Here is a 26479-nt window from a genome sequence, read left to right as displayed (position 1 = left end):
AAAAAGTTCTCTTCTTGAGATCAATCAAACATATTTATTTGATCAAAGTCACATTAAAAAGTGATCAGCTTTGTTTGACCAATTTCATATCAACAGAATTGTGAATCAAAATGTTAAATAATTAAAGCACTCCATACATCATGTGTGTTCCATGAAATGCTCCAAAGGACGTGTTTAAGCATGAAAAAGGTCCGAGCTCACCGACTCTCAACCAAATCCAGAAGCTATAACATTAGCTGCAATTTTACAGTCCAGTAAAGCAGTATTGTTTGGGGGCAACTTCTGTGTTTATGTCAGTTTTCCAGTGTTGCTTTTAACATTGCTGAAGGGCATGGCACATGTGTTCACTTAAACACACACACACACACACACACACACACCCACACACACACACACACACACACACACACACTGACAGGCTGAGAACTGCTGTGTCTTTATTGAACAGCAGCAGTAAATCAGGCATAAAATCGGTGGTGAACATGTGGCACAGGCGTAGCGGCCATAGCTCGTTGTTCTTAATTGGAGTACTCAAGTACCATTGCTGCTGAGGTGATTTAACACGGGTTCTCTTGTCCTGTCTAGTTCATGTTCTCTTGTCCTCTGTAGTTATTGTTTGCACTCATCATACATTGTTGTGTATTTGCATTTTTTATAGTTCCCTGTACTCTGTCACTGTATTATTGTGTTACACCATGATCATAGGGTCCATCATTCCAATGTATACAGTATATATATATAATATACACTCTCTCTATATATACGGTATAATAATAATAATAATAATAATAATAATAATAATAATAATAATAATAATAATAATGATATCACTCACTTGTGTACGTTATTTGAGTTTGAGTATGTACTACACTAATTGAAAGATGTTTTTTTTCATGCTGGCTAAAATTTCGTGACAACAATGAGATTAAGTACACGATTCTTCCTAAATGCTATTGTCGTTCTCCTTCCTGCTGTCCCACTCCCCTCTAATATACCACTTTTTTCTTCTTTGCAAACCTTCCCCCCATTTCTCTTTCATTTTGGTGGGTAAATCGCTCCCAGATGTGGTGGCAAGGGAGAGTGCCAGTAGCGTGTGTGTGTGTGTGCGTGTGTGTGTGTGTGTGTGTGTGTGTAGGGCTCAGTTCTGAGCCGTTTACCCCTTTGCCAGCATCTTACTGAGATGGGGGAGAGCTTTTCCAGAGAATGTGCCAGCTGCACAGCGGTGTAAACACACACACACACACACACACACACACACACACACACACACACTCATACGTTCACACACAGCACAACACAGTGCAGACAGAAAAACAGAGTCTGACTCAGACACCCACACCCTTGTTCCCTGCAGTGACGACTGCGTCGGAGTGAAACGGCTGTGTATATGTGAGTCTGTGTGCTGGGAGGGTTTGCACGGAGAAGGCGTGAACACACACCAGGGATTTACGGCTGCCCTGAAATCTAGCACGCTGTTGTTGAGTCTTTTTGCATAAAACCTGACACACCAAAGTGATCTGGAAGAGCATCAACAGAAAGGCGTCATGCATCTGGTACACAGCACAGCACAATGGCCATTATTTTTCTCACTCCCTTTTTCCCCTCACTGTTTATAACCTTGAGCAAATCCACACTCCAGCATGGTGCAACCTAAGCATCCAAAACCATGTGAATGGCTTTTTCGAACTGCAACCCAAAGCCAGACCTGAGGATTCTTGGCTCAAGATCCAATGTTGCCGCCTCGTTCCTCTACCCTCAACGGCTTGTGATATTTTACCACTGAAAGACCATCCGTCCCTGAGTACGCTATATGACAGATGGCCTTGTAGTATAGCTCAGATCCATCCTGTGGGATTGATACTCCCACTGTGAGGCTACAATTTCGGCTTGGACTCTTCCTCTCTTATCTGTGGACTATAACACCACCATAGCACCAGTAAACTAGAATATAGACTAATGCTGCATTCAGTTCACCTCAGAAGTGGATCACAGCCATTTTCAACCTCCATGCATTTGAGGTACATAGTGGAGGCGGGGGGGATACCTTTTGTTAGCAACAAGCTAGCCAGCTAGCTGTGATGAGTGATGTATATTTCCTCAATATACTCAAGGTTTACCTGTATTGTAGAGTCAGTGTTATAGATTTAACAAGTGAATGTGTCTGTATGTTGATTGATGTAAAGTAAATACTTCTTTATACAGTGTAACTCACTTAAAGGTAGGAAGTGCTGCTGTGTTTACTGCTGATGATGTGAGCGGCCATGTTGATTTGACATCTCATTCTGAACTCGGAGGAACTCGCAGTTGTGAAGAGTACCTTGAGTTCCCGTGTGAGGAATGGTTTTTTTCAAGACCTCTAGTCAGACAGGGCCAGTTTCTTTCTCTTTTTTCTTTCTTTGTCATTCACTTTGTCATTTTATTCAGAGCTCTTCAAATCCCTTTATGGAATTCTCTTATTAGTAAAATTCCCATCGCTGTATTTTCTCTAAGAGCTTCCTCTTACAGTATGCGCACTCTTACTCTCTAATATGCAAGAACACCATGTGCGTTATTCCATGTCAAGTGGTCCAATAAATGAAAAGTTGTTTGTTTGATTGTTTTTAATTTTTCTAATTTTTTAAGGGATTACCTCTTTGTATTGTTTTTGCAAAACCACCTTTTTTCTTTTACTTGGTTTAACTATGACGGCCATCTTTGTGTCATGGCACCCAACAAAATTTTAGAATTTTGGTTAACAGCTGTTTATGGAAACCTCAACATCTCAGGATGGTCCTTATAGATCCTTGGAACAAAAACTGATCTCTAGAGCACATTACAAGGTACATGTACGTATATAAATCGTGTACAGTCTTGTTCCTTAGACTTAGAACGTTAGTCCAAATGCTCAAGATTGCTCACAGTGCCACTTTTAGGGTAAATTTATTATGGGAAGGGTTCGAGTCTCAATCTTATTTTTTTAAGGGGTACTTAGGGAAGCATTGTGTGCATGCAGAATATTTCAGGTTTGAGACAGAAAGTGATATTTTTTTTTATAAAAACTTCCCTTCTTTTGGGTTGAATATCTCTGGTGGCGGATCAGATACGAACCTGAAATTTTTACAGAAATAAGTCCTCTATAGTAGCATTCTGCTCTAAAAATTGTGAGTTTGAGGTTGGAGGTAAACTCTGCAGGACAGTTGACCTCCAGAGCCACATTTAAAGAACCAGCCTGATCTATCATGTTGGTACAGGTGTACAGTTGGTATGTGTGAATAGATTTTGCATTGGACCACTTGACATGGAATGACCCCATAATCTGTTTCAGACTCATACATCAAGGCAGCAGATCGTTCATCACCTCAGATACGACATCATCAGTAGCACGCTGTTAACACCCTATACATTACATGTATTACATTTGTTCTCAGTGATGAGAGAGGGTGATTTTAAAATGGCTCAACTCCACTATCCAATCCTTGGAAGACGCTTTGGGTCACTCCATCATGTGGGGCTGGCTGAGAACACCATGAGGCCATCCCTGTCTTACATTAGCTTTACTATTCTTTCAACACCTAAAACATCTGAAAAGGAGCTAAAGCTAATATTGTGAGTGTAGTGTCTATGTGTATTTTTTGTGGGGGGTTTTTCAGTGCTGCTTACCGTGTTAATTGATAAGATGAACTGATGGCTTTCTGTTCAGAATTTCTGATTTCTGATTTCTGTTTAAAAAACAATATAGGAGGACCAAAAGGGAAAAGGAGAGAAGGCTATTGGAGCGTTGCTCCACTGGCAAGACATCTGAGGCTTGGCTTTCTATCCCAGCGCTCCCCTTTTCCATCTCTCTCTCTCTCTCTCTCTCTCTCTCTCTCTCTCTCTCTCTCTCTCTCTCTCTCTCTCTCTCTCTCTCTCTCTCTCTCTCTCTCATCTTCCAGAACACATTCAGAGGTGCTAGCTCTGACCATCCGCCAAGCAGGAAGTGACCTCAATGGAAAAAAATGGGAAAATGGGATGAGGTGTGTGTGTATGAGTGTGTTTGTGAGTGTGTCACTGGGAGGCCTCATTTATTCCAGTAAGCTTTGCTGCTACCAGATAGAGCTGAGAAAGTCAATGGAGGCCACAGAGGCTAAGTGAAAGAGATAGGAGTTCATCTTCCACCTCCAGGTCTTATAATGAAAGGTTTTTACTCTGGGCCTCACCCATAAAACCTCCACTGAAGGCTAAAATCATCCCTGCTATTGAGGTGAGTGTCTCCAACATGCAAATCTTGATCGCAATGATGTCACTATTCAGTAATTTAAAAAAAAATTAAAAAGCAAACGTTTGACTTCTTCGAGCTAAAAATGTCAGTGCTGTGACTTACATAAACTAACATGGATAAAATGAAAATAATGTGCATCATTGTTCACCTCTGTGTATACTGAAGGAATCCAGCAAAACATTTTCCCAGACCTAACCATAAACAGGGCCTCCTCTGCATTTTTCATGTTAGAGGCAAAATTCTGTTTAACCGAGGACAAGCAGAGCATTGGTTTCTTAGACGCAGATCAAAAGCCCGAAGCTGCTTTTAATTCAATGTGTTTATGGTGGGTCTAAATTATGGGATCAAATTCACCCAGTACCAAAACCACTGCCAACTCTCCCAACCAGCGCTTTTGTCTTACACAGACATGAAACAGGATATGTCCAAATCTCTCTCTCTCTCTCTCTCTCTCACTCTCTCTCTCTCTCTTGCTCTCTCTCTCTCTCTCTCTCTCTCTCTCTCTCTCTCTGTCTTCTTGGGTCTCTCTGTTGCCCCGATCAAGAGCGAGGTTGCTAAACAAACAGGATGCAGAAACAAAAAGCAGTCTTTACTCTTTAGAAAGGAGAGGAATCGCTGGCGGCAGAACACGTTTCAAAATAAAGCCTTACGAATGCAGTCTGGGACAGTCCACCGCAAAAATGTCCTGACTGTCCCACAGTGACCTGGAGAACAGCACACACCTCACATGCCTGACTGCTGCATCCTGTTGTGTTCTCTTCACTTTAATGGATGATCATGGTTCATTGCCAGTTTATAAATGATTGCCATTACATAGCACTGAGACACTCGATGACTGCTGGAGGTGATCAGTGCTGCTCTGTTGCGCAGGTACATTAAGGCCAGAGGGGGGAGCTAGAGTAATGGAGGAGACGGGTTTGGATTGTCAATTAACTCTCAGTATTCTTGCTGTAAATTTACCCAGGACTACTATCATTTTACACTGCACTGACTGTCACTTTTCTGTCTGTATACTCACTCTATACTCACACACTCTTCTATTACTCTTTGTGAGTTATGATGTGCATGATATTTACTGCAGCTAAATAATGCCAATTCTACTCTTAACACTAATCCAAAATCTAAACAAAATCCCCAAAATGAAAGACTTTGGAGGCGTTTTTTTTTTTTCCACATTGTGTCAAATACAACCCCAAAACAATTTTTTTCATGAGCTTCAAAATGATCAGAAATTCCATTATTACACACCGACAGAAAACCTCAAGCAGCCAAATGATCATTTGGTTTTGATTAGTTAACAAGAGTGACTCCGAGTGACTCTGTCTGCAGATATAAATACCCCCTTTATGATTATAATTATGACGGGTTTCGTTCCTGAAATAAATAAGCTAGCAGTTTTTCATATAACACATATCGTATGCATGAATAAATATGACACATATCATATGCATATGCATTTACATTATTATTCGATCATTATATACACGTATGAACACATTCTAAAGCCTTTATTTAAACGTGCTTCTTTCCTTAGCAGGATTTATTTACAGCAATTTGTCTTTTACCACTAATCTTTTCAAGTGAAAACAAGACTCGTGTCAATATAAGAACATCAGGACTAATTTGGCTTTGAGATACATCATAATAAAATGATTGTTTTGGGAGTTTACAAGATACATTATATCATTATGTTCTTGTTGGAAACAAAGAAACCTTGATTTGATTTACTGCGACCCAGCAGTGTGCCATATTCCAGTCTGGAGTTTTTGGAAAATTCTCCATCTGAAATCTGATTAGCCAGAGTGTGTCCACCCGCCGGCATTTCCTGATTGGCTAAGTGCCTGGCTATAGTTTAATAAACCAGCAACAAGAACAACGTGAATGTGCTGGCGTCTAATTCACAGGCACACATCCTAACGGTCCTGGCAGAGGACAGCCATCACTTTGCTTAATCTTACCCTTCCTGACAAATTAAATAAGCTCTCGTCTGGTTCTTATTAGTGGCGCATTACTGATAATTGCAGTGGTATTTACAAACACTGCTAGCCAGTCCAGTCTTCACAGGCTCTCCGTTAGAGCAGCAGGCCTATGGTACCTGCCACAACACATAATAAGGGCTTTTTACCCCACTGTACTGTAATTTGCGCCAGGTTTAAGCAATTTAACAAGGGTTTGATGGTTCAGTTCTTGTGTTTCATATGCAGTTGGAGCGTTTTCACGGGAGTGAGCGAGTACTTGAGTGCGGTCGTTAAAGTAGACGAAAGGTTTTCGAAATCGGATTACTGCCACTCACGGACCAGTGTTCCAGAACGCAAAACTGGGCTGAGTTCTCCAAACATGATCTCACATGCAGTACACATCTCCTTGGGGACAGAAACGTCCCCAGTGAAATCAGTATCATTACCTGCGCTGGTAAACTGCGAGAGAAAAGTCAGAGTCAGCGTGAGAAAAACAAGCAATGGCAGGAAACGAAATGAATCAGAAAAGAATCAAATAATAGAAGAAACGATATATTATTACGATTTATAATCCCATTACCTGGTGTCACCCAGAAGGATGCTTTCGCTCAAGTTTTACATTTACATTTATCTCATTTGGCTGATGCTTTTATTTGAGCAGCTGTTGGTTTTGCTCAGGAGCCCAACAGTGACAGCTTGGCGCAGCAGGGATTTAAATTAACAACGTACTGATCAGCAACCCAATGCCTTAACCATCGAGCTACCACTGCCCTGATTTTGTCCTTATGACATTTCAGGGAGTTTTTCCTTGCCATTATCAGTTTTGCTCATTAGGGATACAAATCTCCGGATCTTGGCAAAGTTACTTCGTGACAACATACAGTTTAAAGTGCTACACAAATCAAACTGAATTGAACCGAATTGAAATACACTATATGGCCAAAAATATGTGGACACCTGACTATTACACTCATAGTTGCTTTTTTAAACATCCCATTCCAGATGTATCCCTCTTCCCACACTTCCCACACTCCTGGGAAGGCTTTCCACTAGATTTCGGAGCATGGCTGTGGAGATTTATGTTCATTCAGATACAAGAGCATTAGTGAGATCAGGCACTGGTGAGCAGTCGGAGTTCCAGTTCATCCCAACGGTGTTCAGTGGGGTTGAGGCCAGGGCTCTGTGCAGGACACTCGAGTTCTTCCAGTCCAACCTTGACATGTCATGCTGGAACAGGTTTGGGCCTCAGTTCCAGTGAAGGGAAATTGTAATCCTCAAAGGCACTGTAGCAGACACACTTCCTTTCTACAGTTTTTCAATCCTGCTCTTCAAATTGTGTGGCAGTAGTTTCGGGGAGAACCACATATGGGCAGGGGTCCACATACTTTTGGCCATATAGTGTATTATTGTACCGCTTGACTTCACTGACTCCTCTTACCCGCTTGCATTCAATTCAAGTCCTTGATGCTCGCCTATAGAGTAACCCGATGGAACTTCGCCTGCCTATATGGAGTCACTCATCACTATACATTACACCCTGCTCACCTGATCTCCAAAAGAACTTCACCGGGTGATACCACCACCACCACCCAAATTCATTCAGTCCGCTAAAACAAACAAACAAATAAACAAAAACCCCAGAAAACCCAGCTGTTCCAAAAACTCCATCAGCTCTCTCCACCTGACCGTGTTGTAATGTACATATATACAAATGTAAATGTCATGAGAACCAGGAACATCAGATGTACAGGAAAAGAATTCAAGAATACTACAAGAATGGTTGTTTAAATGGATCAGCTAAAACCATCCAAAATTGTGGTCCAATCTTTTATTCATAAATCTCACAGATGCCTGAAAACTGACACACGATATTGCATGTTTTTTTGTGTTGTTTTTTAACATTTAGCTAAGATCATTGATTTTTTAAATCTTAAATCAGATCTCAGCCTCATAAAGAAACACACACACCTGCCATGTCACGAGTCAGCTTTCCGTTTTCTTAGTTCAAAGCCGTTGTCTTGACAGTCCGGCATAAAGAGATTTGTTCGGAACTGAAACGCTTTATACAGCACATATTTCTATGTTGCAGAAAGAGAAGCCAAAAGGCCCATCAGGAAAAGATTTACGAGCCGTGAACTTCGAGTCAAGACAAAAGTGAGTCATTATAAAAACATACAATCTGTTAACCTGGTCTCTCTTCTTTTCTTTTTTTTTGGGGGGTTCAGATTTTCTACACACAACCATCACACACATGGAATTATATGTTTAAAAGATGTAGCTCATCCAATAATAATAATAATAATAATAATAATAATAATAATAATTACTAATATGACTAATAATGGATCAAAACGAGAAGGGGCCAATTAGCATGCTAATGAGATCATAATAACCAGTCACTATGCTACAGTGAGCTCTTCGGGTGAAAGATTCCTCCAAAAATGTATTTTGGGAAATCATTAGGAAGAGGAAAACTAAATGATGTAGTGGAATAAGGCATTCAGACAGATGGTTTGGACCGTGAGTGCTGAAAGAGAAGGAGTTGGGTCAGTGTTGGGCTTAAAGTCCGGCCTGTAGTGTCTGTACAGTGACTCAGAAAGTTGTCGGAGGAAAACTGGCATGTAAGAGAGACAGGTTACATTAAATTAAAAGCAGTTTGCCTCATGATTTAGTGGCGTTTTCAACTGAGGAAAAGACTAGGCCGAGCTCGCTGTCACTCAGGAATTTGACTGCGGCCCATTCGTCATCCGAGGTCCCATTAAATCTGCAAATTTGAAATCTTTCTTCGTTATTATCTTGCTTTTTTGGTGCACAATTTGGCCGGTGGGTGGTAAGATTTACAGAGCAGAATTTACTTTCTGAGGCTGTTCAACCTCAGTAAATGTCTGTGCTGTACAATACAGTAATTGCTGCATTACGCTGACCACTGAGTGCTGAAGCGATTCATAAAAAAATCCACCCCCCTTGGTCTGTCTGTGCATTTGTATTTATAATTATTTCCATATGCTCTTAGGGAGTAAAAAAAACAGACAGAGAACAACTTATTAAACACAAAAAACACAAACACAAACACAGCTTGATCTCAATGTATAAGCTGTATATAATGTAATGTGTGTATATATATATATATATATATATATATATATATATATATATATATATATATATATATATATATATATATATATATATAAAATGTGTGTGTGTGGCTATATAAAAAATGGCAGTGCATCTCTCCCATACTGAGCTATGGGCTAGATTAACTCTGAACACTATATTATCATTATCAACCATGACTGTCTCCAAAATTTACTCTGCATGGTGGCTCTGACCCTTTGATGAAGGCTACAGATTTACTGCATGTCCCTGGCTCCAATTAAACAGTCTGGTCTTACTCTCTCACTCCGTCTGCACAGCATGAATGCGAGAGCGACCGGCGCAGTATTAACCTGCACACTGATAGATCTTCAAACCCGTGGCATGTCCACCAACAGGAGGCGCAAGTACTCATGACAACAAGTTTTCCTCCAGCTATAGTTTTAAAAACTCCAGACCAAATGTCCTTCCATGTCTCGCTGTCGCTGACCCCCTTTTTTGTGTCTTTCCTGTTCTGCACGATATTGGAAATGAAGGCAATTTAGACCAAGCGTATCAGGTATCACATTCATGTCAGAGAATAATAACCCAGCAATCCAGGCGAATTTGAGGAAGCTGGAGGAAAGCAAATGTAATGGTTGGACTGGGGGAGGTGGAAGGAGGATATGGAGGGCATGGAAGGATTTCCATATGTATAAGCTCAGCAGAGGATCCACACACAGGGCCACATGTTAGCCGTTATATTCCTCCTCTCTGGATCAGTTGGTTAGTCCACGCAGCCTGGCACCACACAGTCATTCAAGAATAACCATCTTATACATACAAAGGATCAAAAGTACATTTAGTCCTAAGCCATTTTTGGGGATGAGGTACTTTTTTGTGATGCAGAATAAGTATTATGGTAGTGTGTGTGGGGGGGATCCCAGCTGCTGCAAAGCTTATGCTGTAATTGTGCTTAAAAGCGTGACCTAATTTTAAGCGAATAACAAAACAAAAATGAGAGAAAGATTCCAATGCTCCAGCAACATTCAAGTCTAAGTAATTTTATGCGTTCTCTCTGTACCCGAAAGCACTCTGATTATGACAGCTCAACGCTGAAAGGTTCACGGCCAGGCCGCAAACGCACGCAATAATCTGGTCTTGACAGAGCCTGTCAAAAAATCCATGCTTCTTGGCAAACCTTTGTAATAAGGGCAAAATAACAGATTAGCAACTATAATTTGTCCTAAGGTTTTAATAGACAAAATTATATGCAAACCTTCTCTTCATATCAGTCTAAATGTTTTTGCGGTCAATTCCAAAGTGTTTTCATAGGTGGCCATATGCTTTCCATATGCATATATATTTTTTTAAACACAGCAATAAGTGCTATTTGAGAAAGCATATTTTGACTTTTGGGACTTTTTTTTCCGCAACTAGATCTCCATCACACCGCAGAGATGTTTGACATTTACAAATGGTATTTTGGCAAGAATGTGTTTCTTTTGAGCTGACAGATCCATAGACTGTAGGTTACAGGCTGAATGTGTCACATTAGCTCAAGCCAAATCAACATTCCTCTCTATCATCCAGCAGGAAGAAATCTCTCACACACACACACACACACACACACACACCATATTTAGTTTTCATGAAATAAATTCACTGATCTGTATGATCTGTATGTATGCGTGTGTGAACATTTTTGAAAAGCAAGAGCTCAACAGAAATCAATTTATCGCTTGAAAGGTTTGAATATATATTAAAATAACAAAAAGTGCCATGTATATATTTCTATAGTCATGAAAACAGTACAAAGAAAAGAAAATAACACACACACACACACACACACACACACACACACACACACACACACACACACACACACAATTCGCCTTCCCCCCAAGAAAAACTGCAACCTTCCACCAAGGCCTACAGCAATTGAAGGGAGCACCACTGAAGTTATATCATAACCATAATACGCTGGCTCTCTTCCCAGAAGGCATTTTGCATGCAGATCCAGTCATGTGTTCAGTGCATTAGACCTGGCTGATCCCCCTCTGTTCCGGAGACGTCCCTTAGAACCCAGCTGTGTGTCCCAGCTGTGAAGGCCTTAGCAAATCAGCCCCATTTGGACAGGCGTATTTGTGCACGTCCATTTGTGGGGAAGCTGAAGGGAAGCTGAGTTTGAGCAGAGGTGACAAGATTTGAAAGAACTTGCCAGTGCTGATATTTATGTCTTTTGGATATGAAGCAAAAACGACTCGCATACTAAACGATGAGATGCAGCTGATCATACTGATCGGGCTGAATATTTTAGAGCATGGCTGGGTGTGTTTTCTTTTTTCTTTCTTTCTTTTTTTTTTTAAACATCAACACAAGTTCCTCGTTGTTGCCAACGGTGAACTTGGAAGCTCTGTCTCCACATATGTGCTCAAAACATACAAAACTCCAACCACTGCACTGTGTAAACTGACAAATGCTTCCCACAAGCTGGTGGGGAAATTGTCAGGATGCAGGAAGGCAGGAACAAGAACCTACCTTCTCGTACTCCCTCAGGCTGTGGGTCTGCAGCGGCGGTCCTTTCTCAGTTTCATCGCTGGAGAAATCTGTGTACGAAATATTTTCATACTTTACCATGCTTCATAATTGCGACTCTGTCGTATTTGTTTACATTTCATTTCAAATCTATTTGCCTCTGACCATCGTGTTTGCGTGTTGTTATAATTTATTCTGTAAATACACTTATTCATCAACCACCATTGTCCACATTGGGCCATTTCAGTAACTCACCACCCACAAACTATATTTGTTGTAATTAGCCTGCTAACTAGCATGCTAATTGCCAGTACTCTTGGTATGTGCTCCGCCAATCGAGCTGAATGTTGCTATTCCACCGTGTGACATGATTACGTATGTAAAAGCACTTTTAAGTGCATGTGGATGCAACACAACCGGAAACAACCTGTTGACTGATTACAAAAGGAAGTGTGTGTACCAGGCAGCGCTCCAGTGAACATTTTAATTAACTTCAGATTTATGCACATGGGTGCAGATTCATGTATTTAGGCACGGCAGGTCACAAAAGTCATCATTCATATACACATCTAGCTTTCTACAAACCGAACCAGGAGTAGTATAGTATAGTGAATAGTGCCAAACCATTAAAAAAAAAGTCACCGGGGAAAGTTCCAGGAATGGCCTCAATGGGCTACAATGATGTGTTTCTTTTTTTTTCCTAAAAAGAAGGAGAAGAGAGGTCCCTGGGTGCATAATCACAGCAGTATTGGCAGAGCAAGGACTTCTTACAGTTCTTAAAAAAAAAAGCCCACGCACAGACCTCGTTAGAACTTATTAAAGGCCTTTTTACTATGTGCCATTGATGTGTACTGGAAGTGCGCCTAGAGGTATAGCGGTAAAGAAATGCTGCACAGTGTCAGGCCAGAAAAGTGACTGTATTAATGAGTGTTATTTAGTAGAATTTTCACACAAGCAACTCTTAACTATTAGCATTAGGAGCGTATTAACAAAAGTACAAAAGCATACTGGTAGGAGAGGAATGTGAGTCGGTGTGAAAATGAGGTGGGGGTGGGGGGGGGGGGGGTCTGACTGAGTGTTAAACTGCTGCATGTGAGAAATGTGTAGATGTGAAATACCATCACTTCTTCTCGATAAAGACTGAAACGAGTGAAGTGATATGTGAATAGAGATGTCGATGGGGCTGAAAACTCACCCTTCATATTAGGAGTGGCCTCTCTATTCACATTGCAGTGTCTGAAAAGAAAATGACAGTTATTCTCTTAATCTTGTTCACTTTCTAGTAATAGTTTTAAGCAATATTCTCATGTCTATGTGAAACAGCCATTGGATTATCTCTAATGACCCAAGTCTTACAAGAATTATATTTTGCTAAATTATATTTTTTCATTCTATATATTTAAGTTGCTAAATAGCTACTTCTTTCCAATTCCTCTACATTCACATCAGACATATGTATAACTATATGGTCAAAAGTTTGTGGACACCAGCCCATCACATCCATATATGATTGTTGAACATCCAATTCCAGTTTTTTTTCTGGCTTTGCTGTTATAATAAGCTCCACTCTTCTGGGAAGGCTTTCCACTAGATTTTTGGGGCGTGGCTGTGGGGATTTGTGTTCATTCATCTACAAGAGCATTAGTGAGATCAGGCACTCAGGCACACTGTGTGAGGAGGTCTGGGGTGCAGTCGGTGTTCCAGTTCATCCCAAAAGTGTTCAGTGGGGTTGAGGTCAGGACTCTGTGCAGGACACTCGAGCTCCTCCACTCCAACCTTAACGCACCATGTCTTCATGGAGCTCGCTTTGTGCACAGGATCATCGTCATGCTGCATCATACACACAAACACATTCTAGACAATCATGTGTGTCTGACTTTGTGTTAGAGTCCAAATTTGCCAAAACCATGTGGATAATGTGTCTGATGAGACCAAGGTAGAACCTTTGGGGCATAATTCTAAAAGATGTGTTTGGCATAAAACAAGAACACCATACCCATGGTGAATCATGGTGGTAGCAGCATCATGCTATGGGGAATGCTTCTCTTCAGCTGGGATTAGTCATGATAGAGGGAATAATGGATAGCTCCAAATACAGTAGTTATTTGGCACAAAACATTCAGGTGTCTGTTGGACAGGTGAAGATGAAGAAAACATTTCCCTTCCAGCACGATAACAACCCAAATCACAAAACTAAGTCGACAAAGGAACGGCTTCAGAAGACGAAGACCAAAGTTCAGGAATGACCTATTCAGAGCCCAACCCTTAATCCAATACAAAACCAGTGGAATGACTTGAGGAGGGCTGTGTACAGGAAATCCCCTCAGAATCTGAAAGATCTGGGGCATTTTTGTAGGAAGAGTGAAATGAAATTGGCCAAATCGGGATGTTCTAAGTTGGAGTCCTGTATTACATGCAAAATGTGCTTTAACCATGTATCGGTGAAAGGGTGCATATACTTATACAAACAAGTTATTACTATTGTTTTTTTTCTTTTTCTTTTATTCCCCTAAAATGTTTCTTGAATGTTATTGGTTGCTATCTGACATGATTTATAATGGTTTCTTTTTTACATCCCAAAAAACTGGGGTGTGTGTAGAGTATTTACGTCCGCTGTACCTCCTCAAAACAGCTAAATGTTCAGTCAATGTTCTAGCTTTAACCAATTATTACATCTCTGCGTTGAATGATCTAAAGCAAATAGCACTATAGTCTCATTTTAAACAAAAGGATTTAATGGACACATTTTCACACCCTTACTGTCATTGTCTCATCCCACACTTATTACTTTTTATGGAACATCTTTCCAATTAGTGTTCGGGACTCAGACACAGTCTCAGTGTTTAAGTCTAGGCTGAAAACGTATTTGTTTACTCAAGCCTACCATGAATAGACTTTCTTTTATGCAAAGCACACAATCTTATCCATCACAGGATAGTAAGCATACCTAATAATCTCTCCCTCTCTTTACCTCCCTCTCTCTTTCTCCTACTGTCGAGCCACACATGATTTTAAGGAGATGCCAGTGTTCCTGGCCCTTTCTGCTCTCTGGACCTGCCTGATCCATCCTGATGCCCTACTTCTGGATGGAGCTCTCATCAACTGGAGACTACAGCCTGGAGATTGTTGAGGATGGTACCGCTTGATATAAAACTATAATGAACTTTCTTTTACTTTCACACTATCTGTTGTTACCCAGATGAGGGCGGGTTCCCTTCTGAGTCTGGTTCCCCTCAAGGTTTCTTCTCATATCATCTTAGGGAGTTTTTCCTCGCCACCGTCGCCACCGGCTCGCTCAATAGGGATAAATTCACACACTTAAAATCTGTATCCTGTGTTTATATGTTTCTGTAAAGCTACTTTGAGACAATGTCCATTGGTAAAAGTGCTACACAAATCAAACTGAATTGTATTGAACTGATCTGTTGAGTGTGAATCACTCAGCTCTGAGGATGACATAATTACAAGCAAGATGTTGGAAATGTCAAGTTATAAGCTTAAGTCAAATGTAGCATTAGCTTCACCGAATTACATAAAAAATACATTTTTACTACTATTTGATATTTGGATCACAGGACAGCTCTTTCTCTCCTCAGATCTTCCTTGGCTCTTAGATAACTGAAGCCTATTATTATTGTCCATCATAACACCTGCATAAACTAGGGAATGTTTTGTGGAAATTAGATGTATATGAGGTTTGTATGTCATTTCGTGTGCTCAAATTGGCACTCACTTACACGCAACTTTGATGAATCACGGTCATTGGCTCAGTATTGCTGCAGCAGTGTGTTGCAAGCAAGAACTCTGTGGAGGAGATGAGTCACTTAACAATTCCTTCGCTTCTGCATGACACATGCCTCATAGTCAGCTAACATCTGACTGGAGATGTTTTATTTTTGCTAAATGACTATATATATATATATATATATATATATATATATATATATATATATATATATATATATATATATATATATATATGTATATATTCCTCAGAACTTAGTCCTTCAAGGTAAACACCATTTTGCAATCGCACAAAAAACGACGTGCTCTAAAACACGTCGGGTGACATCATCACAACAAGCTTTCAGCCAACGTTCTCTTTGATCCACGTCCATCGAACATGAGTACAGCTAAAAGGTCTCATTTACCGACAAACATCACTGCGAGAGACCACGCAAAACTATTTTGCGTAACTGCAATTTTGCCAATTCAGGTAGTTTTTCGCAAAAACACACAAAAAATGCTGCAAATTGCAAAAAACAAACAAAAAAACAAAAAAAAACAAAAGCAAGCCTTTTTGTCCGCAACGCTCACAAAAAACCTCTGCGAAATCCTGTACGGACTGAGAACTGAATATAACAGAACTTATGTTTAGGTATGCAAGCGCAACTGTACATATACTTGTGTAGTGTAATATAAAGTATAAAGATCTCTCATCTCGTCCTTTTAATGATGTCATTCTCAGAGCCGAGTCATTCATGCTCATCAGATAAGTATGAGTTGAGACAACACCGCTGACTAGACGGTGTGAAAATGTGTCCATTAACTCATTTGCCTCTGACCTCAGGGTCAATGAAGAGCATTTGCAGCAGCATTAAATTGCCTGAGCTCTAAAAGCTAGTGACGATCTCTTTAAAGCACAGGAACATCACTGGAACAAGAGCAGATGGTCTTCCATAAACAGCTGACAGAAGGAGTGTGTCAGTTGTCTCAGCATGTCTGCTGATCCACCCTCTCAGGTGTGAGTCAGCATGTGTGTGTGTGTGTGTGAATGAATGTGTGAGGGATAACCATTGTGTACCGTTGTTAGTTTTCCACCAGATCTTCTTCCCCCCCCAAATAAAACCATCATAAATCATCATTTCAGGTGACCACGGCAATTCAGAACACCTGCTTGGTGCTACTCGTAAATTAAAAAAACACTCGATCTGTAAACTCTGCTAAATAAAAGCAAATATGTTGTCTTTTAAAGTTATATCAAACAGGCCATTTGTCAATTCCACAAAACACTGAAATGTCAGAAGATTGTCAGCACTGTGTGTGCACTGAGCAAATCCACCGTTATCTCCTATGGCAAACACTTCAGCAAGTGATTTCAGAGTTCAGGGTGAGAGCATACAAATTAAATGGAGCTTTTCTGCCCAGTTTTATACTTCTTCATGAGGTTAAGACAACATCTGTATTCAAATTCACACAAAAACAAAAGCTTAAAAAAATTTTCTCCCCCCATATCCCCCCAGCAATGACAAACCATCGCCACAGCAATCGAAAACGCTCTCTCAGAGTTTCGAGTCATGTTCAGAGTGCTGACGGTAAACATCTCACCTGCCTCGGTAGAGAAAACCACTCATCTTCGCTGAATCCAAACCACATGTGTGAAGGGTGAATAAGTGCAGACAAGAACAAGCTCCAGCTAGGAACTCCTTTAGAGAAAATTGCCTGTGCTCTGATCTCGTTCCAGTTCTTTAGAAGAGAGCTCTTTATTCCAGTTCCCAATGAACACGCAGGCTGGGAGTCTACACACATGCACACACACACACAAACACACAAACACACAGAGTGTATGCAGCTTCCCTTTCTCACAGGTCAGCCGAGTAGAGATGGTCAACTGACGTGGCAGATTCAGACCCAAGGGCAGCTACAGTGCTGGCAAGCTTTGCTTTCTCTCACACACACACACACATACACACACGTGCTGAGCGGTAAACAACAGTGAGGTGGAGGCACCCACACACACACACACACACACGCACGCTCAGGGCGCCTGGCTCTCTCTGAAAGGCTGATCTGTTCTAGCATGTCTCAATAGACAGGATTCTCTCTGTGTAGGTGTGAGTGTAACCCATACAGGGCCTTCCTGCTCAGGCATGAGAGTCAGCCGTTTGACTATTCGCCCCTGGCTGTGTGTACTGGGGGTGGAGAGATGAGAGGGAGGAGAGACACAGGTTCAGACAGGTTTGTAACAGATAAAACACAGGGTTTATACAGATTATCGTCCTGCCTGTGACGAGGATTTCTTACAGTGCTCTTTTCCAGTTAAGAAAAAGAAGATCTTGATCCACAGCACCCAGCTGAAGATACATTAATACACACTTTATTGATTTTATATGCCTGATATGGGAGAATTTGTTTTATAGTATATCCCTAGGCAGCGAGAAAAATCTTTCAATCTTTTCCACACCGCAAAAGAAAATATTATTTATATCACAGCGCTGTTGAGTTCTCGGTTCTGATTGGCTGACAGACGTTCTGAGGTATGCAATTATTTTTTTTTTTAGTAAATGCACAGCAAAAGTAGTTCCAGTCAGGTCTTGACCGCATTACAGTTCTGTATCACTTCGCCAAGTGAACGGAACTAGTAGAAAAGTTAGCCTGCTGTCCACCACAGCGCACAGAGCTAACAACAAACAAAATGAAAGAAAATTATGAGTTTTTCCAGAAGTATGTCAGGAGTAATCAACGATGGGCCATAGAATTATTAGGAAAATAATAACTCTGTCCTGTGTGACAGTTTGCATGGAGTTTGCATGTTCTCCCCGTGCTTTGGAGGTTTCCTCCAGGTACTCAGATGTCCTCACCCAGTCCAAACACCTGCATTGTAGGCTGATTAGCATCTCTACGATTGTGCCCTGCAATGGGTTGGCACCTCGTCTAGGGTGTCCCCCGCTTGTGCCCCGAGTCCCCTGGGATATGCTCCAGGCTCATGTTTTATATACTGTATTCTTACTATAGTTATTTTCTTTTATTTGAATCATATTTGTTTAAAATAAGGTTGGTTATTGTGTGTTTTGTATCTTCTGTGCCTTATAAGGTAAGTGAGCTTCACCATAAGCATTTATATTAGTATGCCTTGACATACTGCGCAAATGACACATCGACTTGACTTGACATGACAACACACACAGGCACGTTCTCTTTAAACCATATTTCATGATATTTTCTAAGCAGCAGCCGACGTTCAGTCCAGAGAAAAAAGAACGAATACCATTAAGCTCAGCATGTGTGCTCAAAGTGTTCTTGGCATGCCAGTGTTACATAACCATAAAAACACCAGTCTCTAAACAATAACCATCTGCCGTCTCTCCCCTTCATCCTCCTCTTATAAATGTGACAGTAAAGTGACTTGAGTCACCACCTCATGATGGCCAGCTATCTGTATTTGTCTGACTTTTGAAGCTGGCCTTTGAAATCTCACACTTCTCAACTCCAAAGAATGGAGGTGTCTCCTCAGATCCTCTATAATGCTGTCCAGCATGCTGCAAAATACCACATAGTGGCTTTAAGGCTGGGGATTAAGTACCCCTTTGCACTGATCTGTGATCAGCTTGATTGCTCTGCTAATAATGGTTAGATTAATACTACAGTGGACAGATGGGAAGTGGAAGCACTTTAGAAAAGTTGACTTTCTATTATTTTTTTTTGTTGTTGTTTTTTTTAAGGCAGTGTACACGTGTACATGTGAATTCCAGGAGCTACCGTGACTCTGTAATTACCAAGACGTCTGTACTGTGCAGCCAAACTTCCATCTAAAGTCAGAATGTTTGAACAGCTGTGGCATGTTTTACAGACAGAAAATCATGAATGGGGTTCTCACACTGCAGTACCCCAGTACAGGTGAAGTAGTCACCATTGGCAGCCTGTATTTATGCTACAATCGACTAGAGGCATGACGTGATTCAAATGTTTGCAGCACAACTCAGATGTAGCTTATTGAGAATTTCTGATATTCAATTAAAATACACTTGGATATGCTATTCACGTTAAAACATTTAAAACAGCGGCATCAGACAAACAACTGATATTCAATAAACAAGTATGATTCTGTATGCAATATTACTACTGCTACATTTTTCTCCACAAATAATTATTTTATTAAAGCCCCCATTTTCTCCCAATGTGGTCCCAGTTTCTCCCAATTCCCACCCTTACCCAGCTCATTAATACAGTGCATATCATTATCCCAAATATGCATCAGGCATGTTGATGTTTGCCTAAATAGTGCCTATCCACAAAAGAACAGCACATTAATCTGAATTCAGAACTATCTGCAATCTGGTCAAGTCCATTTCTCCTCACATAACAATATCCCATCGATACAGGAAGACGGTATTAAGGAAGACGGTATTAAGGAAGATGGTATTAAGTGCTAATGAATTCACAACACAAAAACAAAAAATACTTTATCTAGCTAATGGTACAGTCAACTGTTGCCTTGACAGGAGTCACAGCAAGTTAGTTGGCCTGGAGTAATGGTGGTGAACAACCCTAAAATTGAGTGTAAACTACACACAAGAAGTGACTCCTACTTTATTGCATAATATCAGGTAGCTAGTGCGATAAATACATTCTACAGCACCATTGTGTTATATCCCATGTAGCTAAATATTAATAACAAGAAAACATTACTGTGGGTAAATAAACAAAACCTGTAACATAAAAAGATAGTGTATAACACAATGATACAATACATTATTTAAGCAATATCGCACAAGCAGGAGTGCAGTTATACTCAATATCAGCATTTGCCCGTAGGTAATCACAGCCGTGCCAATATTCAGTTTAACAGCATGATAGTGAGTGTGATATTGCATTTATACAACAGTTTATAAATAAATCAATTCATTAATTAATTTTGAGTAACTGACATTTTGGACACAATATGAACAAATTTAATTTGTGTATTTTTGCTCCACTAACAGAAAACGATCCCGAAGAAGCTACTTTCACTTTATGGCTCATCGACTGCTGACTAGCTAGCTAGCTCAGAGTGTCCTCTGATGATTGATAAGTTGCTAACTTTACTGTAGTAAAGTGAAATTTTATGTGGTGAGTACACAACGATGAGTGGACTGATACAAGCAGTGTAACATCCCAGTGTGGTTATACTAAATATAAGCAGTCATGGAACGCCACTCGGCCAATCAGATTAGTAGACCACAACTAATTGTTGTATAATGAGTAATACCTACTTAAACTGCCAGAAAAGGACAATTAATATGACAAAACAAAACACTGTCCAGAGCATCACACTGCCTCCGCCGGCTTGTCTTCTTCCCATAGTGCACCCTGGTGCTATCTCTTCCCCAGGTAAGCAATGCACACGCACCCGGCTGTCCACATGATGTAAAAGAAAACATGATTCATCAGACCAGGCCACCTTCTTCCATTGCTCCATGGTCCTGTTCTGATGCTCATGTGCCCATTGTAGGAGCTTTTGATGGAGGACAGGGGTCAGTATGGGCACCCTGACCGGTCTTCAGCTACGCAGCCCCATACTCAATGAGCTGTGATACATTGTGTGTTCTGAAAACTTTCTATCAGAGCCAGCATTAACTTCTTCAGAAATTTGTGCTACAGTAACTCTTCTGTGGGATCGGACCAGATGAGCTAGCCTTCGCTCCCTACACGTATCAATGAGCTTTGGGAGCCCATGACCCTGTTGCCGGTTCACAAGTTTCTTCCTTGGACCACTTTTGGTAGGTACTAACCACTACATACCGGGGACACCCTACAAGACCTGCAGTTTTGGTCAGATGTTCTGACCCAGTCGTCTAGCCATCACAGTTTGGTCCTTGTCAAAGTCGCTTGCCCATTTTTCCTCCTTCCTACACATCAACTTCGATAACTGATGGTTAACTTGCTTCCAAATATATCCCACCCCTTTACAGGTGCCAATGTAATGAGATAATGATATTCACGTCACCTGACGGTGATTTTAATGTTATAGCTGATCGGTGTACAATCCAGATGAAAACCAATTTAACCACACATGTTATCAGGACGATTCTGTAATGACCCCTTTTAACCGATTAATGATTTACACTACTCATAAATTCCGCATGGGTACTTAGTTACGCTTGTGAATTGAAATAATGGCTTTCATTCTGTAATGAAGCGCTGTAATTGTTAGGAAAAACGAGACTTCCACAGTAAGCAAGCTACTCTAGAAAAGGCCCGGTCACCATAGTGAAGAATTAGGATGGAGGTTTTGGATCTGAGGGAGTGGTTGAGTTGATAAAGAAGATTAAAAGATTAAAGAACAAGATTAGAAATAAAGTTTGACATGTTTGTAAGTGAGTAACGATTACAGAGTTTTGTGAGAAGCCGAGTGAATATTGGATTATCTGCGGCTTTATTTCAAACTGATAACACTAAGAAGAGGGGAAATTGCAGTCATTTTTTTCCTAAACAGTCTTAGTGGACTCAGATTTTTGGACCGTACTGTGTATCCACCGGTGAATACGAATGAATACATTAAATGTGTCATGGTACAGGTTAACTGTTTAGCTGTGTCACATCAGACCAAGAGAACGTGACTCTGAGCCAGCTGTGTAGAATGAAACCCAGGCGATCTCCTCACTGCTGATGTTTAGGCTGATTAGAAACAGGACCTGTCCTTCACTGTTGCATGGAGGAAAGAGGAGATGTACTCCCTAATTAACTTTGTCACATTTTTACAAGCTGTTAATGAGGCTCTTTAACTCTTACAACATGTGCATGCAGCTCTCTGTGTCTGTTAAGGGGAATTGGAAGCAGATACAATGTCCTGAGAATGATAATTTCATTAGAATTATGTGCAAAAATATTTGACAAAATAATACATACACAACAGATAAACAAGATCGAGCAAACCTGTAAAGTTTTGATAAATAACAATTACCAATAATCCCATTTCCTCAGGTGAAATTAAAGCACCTGGGAACATTTTATGTGTAAACTAGTTGCTTTTCAAGGTATATTGTACATCAAGACATGGCCTTGTGCTGCCAAGGCATCACATGGGGTGTTTATTTATGTAAACAGCAGGTGGAAATAAGTACCGTAATTTGGTGGCGATGTAAATCATCCATCCATGTATTTTCCATACCACATACCGGGAACTCGGGGGACATCCTGGATGGGGTGCCAAACCCACTGCAGGGCACTACCACACACACATTCACACACTACGGACAATTTGGAAATGCCAATTAGCCTACAACGCATGTCTTTGGACTGGGGGAGGAAACCGGCGTACCCGAAGGAAACCCCGAAGCACTGGGAGAACATGCAAACTCCACACACACACACACACACACACACACAGGGTGGAGGCGAGAATCGAACCCCCACATGTTCAAGGGATTTTTTTTAAACTGCTGTGCAAACACCATGTATTTCATCATTATAGCAATATGGGTGTTGTATTTGAAAGACTTCACTGTATCATTAATCTTTGCCAGAAATAACCAGAAGATATTCTGCTATCATTTTTAATGCTAAAAACAATCTAATAACTCAATCGCAAACCCTCATGTTTAAATAGAATAAATCACCTTGTTTCAATTAGCAAATCCTTCATTTCAAGTAATTTTTTATCTCAGAGATATACAAGCTCAAGTACAGCTTCCAGGTCAGAAATAAATGAAGAAACAGCCTCATCTTACCTTCACTCATGTGATAGAGTTCCCTGTTCCATAATATATACTATTTTAATACTATTTTTCCATTCTTGCATCAACCTGCCATTTGTCTGAGGGCTAAAAAAGAGCAGCATAAAGCAAGCTGTCATCTGCTGAATGCACAGCTGAAGAAGCTTCGACGCTACTCATGAACACACACACACACACGCACACACACACACACACACACACACACACACACACACACACACACATACACGCACATACAGTACTGCCTGCCCTATACAGTATATCACAGGAATTTCCCACGCAGGCCTGTGAGCTCCAATATGGAAATGTAATGCAGCGTTCTTCTTTTCCTTTCTTTTATTAATCAACAATTGTACACAAAACAAAGGTTGTAAACAAAACATATGCCAAGGGATCCTTCATTCAAAGCCAAACATAATAAAGTGCAAAAGCAAAATACTTAACCAGATTAAAAGAAAAGCAAAGAGAGAAATTCAGGAAAAGTGGTAAATAAATTACTTACATACAATGCCCCTCCCCTCACAATATAAAAATGTGAGCATGCAGTGTTTTAGCAGCTTTTGTGTTACCGGGGGTAACAAATTGAGAAAAAAAAGCAGGTTAATTTCTTAGAATTAATTTAAAGTTAATATCTTCCATCCATCTATTATCTGTACCGCCTATCTTACACAGGGTTGCGAGGAGCCTGTACCCTATATCCCAGGATACTCGGGCAACCCATCGCACACTCATTCACTCACTACAGACAATATGAAAATGCCAATCAGCCTACAACGCATGTCTTTGGACTGGGAGAGGAAACAACCGAAGCACTAGGAGAACATGCAAACATGGGGGAGAACACAGGGTGGAGGCGGGGATCCAACCCCCCAACACTGGAGATGCAAGGCAAGCTTAAATATTCATTTACATATTGCTTTTCAAAAGTAACAAACTCAAACAAAACATTATTGAAATTCATAACACCTCAGACCAGGAAAAACCCAAAGAAAACACTCCATCAACTGGGAATTTCTACTCACCTCAACTCTGAGTTCAAATCAGCATGGCTGCTCACAGCATCATCAATGAACAAAGCAGCACTTCTTACCTTTACATGAGTCCGTCAATACACAGACATGTTCTGAAGTATTGTTAAATATTCAACTCACTATGTCAATATACAGACACATTTGCTTGTTAAATCTATAACCTTGTCTATACATTTGCTGTTTTGAAGAGGAAAACATACAGTACTCATCACAGTTAGATGGCTAGCTTGTTGCTGGTGTGTCCATGAAGTGTCCATGAAATATACAGAGTTCAATACACTCTAAAAACTAGTGACTTCTATAGAGTGCACCAGGGAGCTACTGTATTTGGAGCTCACACAGACTGAAGAAAAAGACTGGTTATTTGAAAAATAACACATATCCGTAGCTTAATAAAAAGTTTGCGAACGTACACTTTTATCCCCGCTGAAGAAAAACAATAAATACCAGAGAAATTCTATTGGTTTCCACCACAAATGCCATTAAAAACCATCAGCTAACCATTAAAACCATTACCATTATTGGTCCTTAATGGTAGACATAACATGCCAACAATAGAAGGCAACAGGTACCATTATAGACCCACAAGGGCCATTACAGTTTCCATTAAATCCAATACAATTCCCATTATAACCATTAAAACCATTGCAAATTCTATCAGGCTATTGGCTTTGTCAGCAGGGATGGTACATATTATGATAGCATTGGGTAAAAAAAGTTTATTTATTTCTACTTAAAATAGAATATGGTTCTTATTAATTCATAATCAAGATTTATTTTCTGCATATTTTCATTTTGAGGAATTTTGGAGTTTGTTGCCTCAAGGCAACATTGTACCATAATGGGAAATATTGAAATATTTTATTTTTTTTATGGTAAAAAAAGAAATATCCATCATCCTGCCCTCTACTTCCAGCATGATCCTCCTCTTCCTCCTCAGGAATCTGGACATTTTCCCTGACTGCAGTGTTATGGAGAATTGCAACAAAGGTGTAACTGCTGTCACAGCCTTGCTGACTGAGAACTCACTGAGCTCCAGGCCATCACCCACCAGCTCCGTAAAACTTCCAACAGCATAATAACACAGTGCAGAACTATTTATGCAGTTATGCAGAACACAGAACTGCACTGCTGGACTTTGAAGGTGTGGTTTCACAACCTGCAGCAATTCAAGGATCTCGGTCCTTGGAAGCTGGAATTTTCTTATGATGTCGTCATCAGATAGAGAGTCATGTGGGGGAAAAATGGTCCCGATGTACAGTGCCATCCAGAAATATTGGCACCCTTGGAAAATATAAAGAAGGCTGTGAAAAAGTGTCTTTATTGTTTAAAGCACCCCTATATTGCTATATAAAAGTGCCTAATTTTGTTTTAGAGGTCTCATATAATAGGTTCACATGCATCCAAGGTCAAAAAACACTTTAATTTTCTCATAATTTACATTACACTATCACCTCGTTTTCTCACTGTCACAAACAATTCGCTCAAGGATCCTTTCACTCTAAACTCATCCTTTCAGAGACCCTACTCAGTCTGTTGTGATTGGTCTACTGCTTACAGTGCGTGTTGGAAAGGAAACACTCACTACAGTATCTAGATTTCAGCTCAGTAATAATGTTGTTGGTTTTACCTTATCAATCTGAGCCTGAGTCTAATAGTGATACATCGGAAGATCGACCCGAACCACCATCACAAGCATGACGAGAACGGGACAGCGGTAAGTTTGTATGTAGATTGACAATAACATGAGTTAGCCGGTTAGCAGAGGCTAACAGCTAACAAATTAACATCTGTACATTGGCTGTACACATATACAACACAAAACTATGCATTTGGAACACTCGGTAGAAAATATATACATAAATAATGAATCATACTTACATGTTGAGATCCAGAGGCAGAAGATGGTCCAACTTATGTGGATACGGCCCCATCTTTAATGAATGATCATTTCGCAAATCCTGCGCTGACTTTAGCTAGATTTGAGAAGCAGTCGTCAATGATATGACTGGGGCACAAACGAAGGTCGGAGTTGAACTGCTGTTGTATCTTCTTATAATGAATTCTAACCACTGACGCTTCACATCCTCATCCTTCGGCAGTCCATGCAAAGTGGTTTTGCTTTTGCAGCGCAGAAAACAACATCTTCTAGATGTGGTGACAACAGGAACCAAACTCTTTCAGGACGCAACCTCAACTGTAAAG

The 26479-nt window shown here is 40.4% G+C and overlaps 1 protein-coding gene across 3 annotated transcripts in view; it reads right to left on the bottom strand.

Annotated features, from left to right (window-relative positions):
- pde4dip (phosphodiesterase 4D interacting protein) overlaps positions 1–23330 on the bottom strand; it is an 87162-nt gene extending 63832 nt beyond the window's left edge. Inside the window, exons 1-3 of one of the 3 annotated variants that reach the window (XM_053675751.1) lie at positions 23238–23330; positions 13004–13044; positions 11812–11879 (exon numbers count right to left, since the gene is read on the bottom strand). In XM_053675751.1, coding sequence (XP_053531726.1) covers positions 11812–11879; positions 13004–13010 — 75 coding nt within the window. In that variant the 5' untranslated portion in view covers positions 13011–13044; positions 23238–23330. Of the gene's footprint in view, positions 1–11811; positions 11880–13003; positions 13045–15545; positions 15610–17136; positions 17592–23237 lie in introns of those variants that run through there. The other 2 variants (XM_053675749.1, XM_053675750.1) reach the window with 2 other exon arrangements.
- Between the last annotated feature and the right edge of the window lie 3149 nt (positions 23331–26479).

Source organism: Ictalurus punctatus, chromosome 25 (assembly GCF_001660625.3).
Source record: "Ictalurus punctatus breed USDA103 chromosome 25, Coco_2.0, whole genome shotgun sequence".
Lineage (NCBI taxonomy): Eukaryota > Metazoa > Chordata > Actinopteri > Siluriformes > Ictaluridae > Ictalurus > Ictalurus punctatus.
This window is presented reverse-complemented; position numbering and strand designations above follow the sequence as displayed.